The following is a 3,113-nucleotide window of genomic DNA, read 5'->3' on the forward strand; positions in this document are numbered from 1 at the left end:
TTGTGCCCCTCGACGTCCACCTCGGGCTCATCTTCCTCCTCCTCATCCTCCTCCTCCTCGCTGCTGTCTTCGCTGGCGAAGCTACAGCTGGTGCCGCCAGGAGACAGGAGGCGATGCGGGGTGTGCGGCGGCGGCGGGAGCGGGTGCCGATCGCATCCCGCCTCCTCGGGTGGCGGCGGCGGCGGCGGCAGCAGCAGCTGCAGCGGCGGCGAGGCGGAACGGGCCGGGCCGCCGCCGTGCAGCTTAGCCAAGCTCTCCGAGTCTTCCTTACCGCCCACCGGACGGAAGGCGCTGGAGTGGTGGTACCCACCGCCCGCCTTGCGCCCGGCCGCCGCTTCCAGCAGGTGCGGGTGGTGCGTGGGGACCCGCCCGCCGCCGCCGGTCCCCTCGGAGGCGGTGGGAGAGGCGGGCTCAGCGCCACTGCCGCCAGGGGGCGACTCGAACAGCGGGTCCCTGGCGGCGGCCGCGGCAGCGGCGGGCGGGGGGCCGGCGGCGGGCGGAGTGCCCAGCCCCGCCGCCCCGCTGCCGAGCCCCGCGGCCCCCGCCTCGCCGCCGGGCTCCGAGAGGTCCAGGAAGGCCTGTCGCAGCAGGCCCGCCCCGTCTCCCAGTGAGCAGCCCAGGGCACCGGGGGGCTGGGGCGGTGGCTGCAGGTATGTAGGTACCGGCAGCCCGCCCGGTGTACGGGGCGGCCAGAACATGCAGAAGGGCGGGTAGAAGGCGGCGTCCTTTCTACCCGGCCAAAAGAGCCCCGAGAGGCCGCCGCCCGCAGCCGCCCCACCGGCTTTGTGCGCTGCCGCCCCGCCGAGGGCATCGGCCCCGCCGCCGCCGCCTTCCTCCTTCTTATGGCAGAGGCCGAAGGCGGCGGCGGGGAAGCCGTAGGGGTGGGGGAAGAGCCCCCCGCAGCCCGGGAACTTCTGGAGCACGCCACCGAAGGAGCCCTTGCTGGGCACCGGGATGACCGGGTAGCTCCGCGGGCTCTTCCCGCCGTGCGCCGCCGCCGCGACGGCTTCTTGCAGCTCCTCGTCCTCCTCGAAGCGCGGACGCTTCTGGTGCAGCTCCGGCGGGGCGGCCAGGAGGTGCGGGCTCAGCAACCCGCCGCCCACGACGGCAGCCGCCGCTTTCACTGAGCCCAGCGGGTGGCAGGCGGCAGGAGCGGCGGCGGCGGGGGCCGGCGGGGCGGGCGGCAGGGCCCGCTTGCGGCTGCCGCCGTTGAACATGGCCTTGACATCCTCCCAGGCGAAGACCAGCTCGTCCTGGGGGCTCTTGTCGGTTAGCTTCAGGTGGCGGCGCCAGGAGTTGAAGTTGGCGGCGTCGGGCTGGGTGTACTTGGCGTCCGGCGTGCGGTGAGAGTGAAAGATGAACTTGTTGGGAGAGAAGTACATGCTGCAGTAGCTGCACTTGATGCACTTGGCCCTGGAGCTGTTGTAGCGGGCGGGGATGAAGCTGCCGCGGCAGCCCCAGGCGCACTCGTGGGACACGTCGAAGGCGAAGTTATCCGGCAATTTTGGGGGCCGGTTCTCCCCTAGGAACGACTTGCAGAGCCGCTCCGCTTCCCTCTTGGTGATCATGCCGCAGCGGCGGGAGGAGATGGGCATGGCCCCGGCCCGGCGAAGGATCTCCAGCTGCACCGGCGTGCATTGCACGCAGGTGATGCCTAGGGCCACCCGACGGTTGTGGATCTCGTTGTAGCTGAAGTTTTTGAGGAGGGTGTTGGAGATCTGAGCCAGGCACAACCGCTCTTGCCCGTCGATGACCAGGGAGACGATAGGGATGCCATAGAGGATCACCTGCCCCACCTGGTTGGGCTTCATAGCGGCGTGGCCGGCCCTCGGCTGGTTCATGGGCTCCGGCGGGTACGCGCTGGACGGCGACGGCAGCAAGATGTCGGTGGGGCCGGGCAGTGGGCTGGTCGCCATCGTCTCAGCGCCTAGGGGGCTGTTCTGCTCCAGCTGCGGGTGGGGAGGGGAGGAGAGAGACACAGCGCAGTCAGACGGGACCCCCCGGGACTGAGAGGACCCTCCGGGATGAGGGTCCCCGCCGCAAACACCACCACACCCAAATCCCCCCACCCCGGCTCTCCCGGCGTGGGGAAGCGCCACCGGCGCGGCCGCGGTCCCCCCGTACCTCCCTCCCCGGCCGTGCCGGTTCTCCGACGTGCGCATCCCACCACTGGTGCAGAGATGACGGTAAATGGGCGAACCGCCCTCTCCCGTTAGGAAGATGCCCCAACCCACGCTTCATCCCGAAACACGCCGCCGAGCCGTGGGTCCGCCTCCCCGTCCTGGAAACCCGCCGCTGCCCGATCCGCGGAGCTTCCGCGGCCACCGCGCCTGCCTGCTGGACCAAACGTGTCCCCGGCCCTCCGCAACCACGGGCAAAGCGCGGAAGGGGAATGAAATAATAAAAAGTTTGGCTGCTCTCCGCGGATCTCAGCGCATCCTCCCTGCCCGGCGCCTGTTACCTCCGCGGCCGCGCTCTATCCGTGCCGCCGCCGGGCCCTCCTCCAGCCGTGCCGGCAGCCGGGAGGGAGGTGCATCCCCGCGCCCGCCGCCGCGGAGCAGCGCGACAGCCGCAGCCTGGACTTCGGCGCAACGCACACGGCGGTGGCTGCGGGCGCGGAACCTCCGCGCCTCGCTGGGCGCGCCCCCCCGTGGGCACGGTGACGTCAGCGGGGCGGGAAGGGCAGGGGGACCGGGCCCCACCGTGCGCTCCCCCCAACCCGGGGGGCGAGGAAAGGGGGGTTAGCGGGGGGGGGGGGGTCCCCAAACCCCCTCTTTCCCTTCCTACTCTCACCGAGAGGGATGCAGGCGTCCCGTCTGGGACCGACCCCCAGCGCTACCCCGCTCCCACCCGGCCCCGGTCCCCGGCGAGAGGACGGAACGGTTGAAAGTGGGATGCACTTTGGGGGTTTCTTTTCTTTATTTTTCTTTTCCCTCTCTCCCTCCTTCCCCCCCCCCCCCCCCACCTCCCCATTTTCCCTCATTTGTTCTTTTTTTAATATTAATTTTCCCTCTTTTTCCTTTTTTCTTTTTCCTCTTTCCCCTTTCCCGCTTTTTCTCGTCTCCTCTTTTCCCTCTTTCCCCCTTCTTTTCTCTTTTTCCCCTTTTCCTTTC

The 3,113-nt window shown here is 69.8% G+C and overlaps 1 protein-coding gene across 1 annotated transcript in view; it reads right to left on the minus strand.

The window, feature by feature from the left end:
• The window catches only part of SKOR2 (SKI family transcriptional corepressor 2), a 24,615-nt gene extending 22,699 nt beyond the window's left edge, over window positions 1-1,916 (minus strand). The window contains exons 1-3 of the mRNA XM_030511712.1: window positions 537-1,916; window positions 130-410; window positions 1-87 (exon numbers count right to left, since the gene is read on the minus strand). The exon at window positions 1-87 is cut by the window's left edge and continues 280 nt beyond it. Coding sequence (XP_030367572.1) covers window positions 1-87; window positions 130-410; window positions 537-1,916 — 1,748 coding nt within the window. The remainder of the gene's footprint in view (window positions 88-129; window positions 411-536) is intronic.
• Between the last annotated feature and the right edge of the window lie 1,197 nt (window positions 1,917-3,113).

The sequence above is a fragment of the Strigops habroptila genome, chromosome Z (genome assembly GCF_004027225.2).
Source record: "Strigops habroptila isolate Jane chromosome Z, bStrHab1.2.pri, whole genome shotgun sequence".
In the NCBI taxonomy this organism is placed as follows: domain Eukaryota; kingdom Metazoa; phylum Chordata; class Aves; order Psittaciformes; family Psittacidae; genus Strigops; species Strigops habroptila.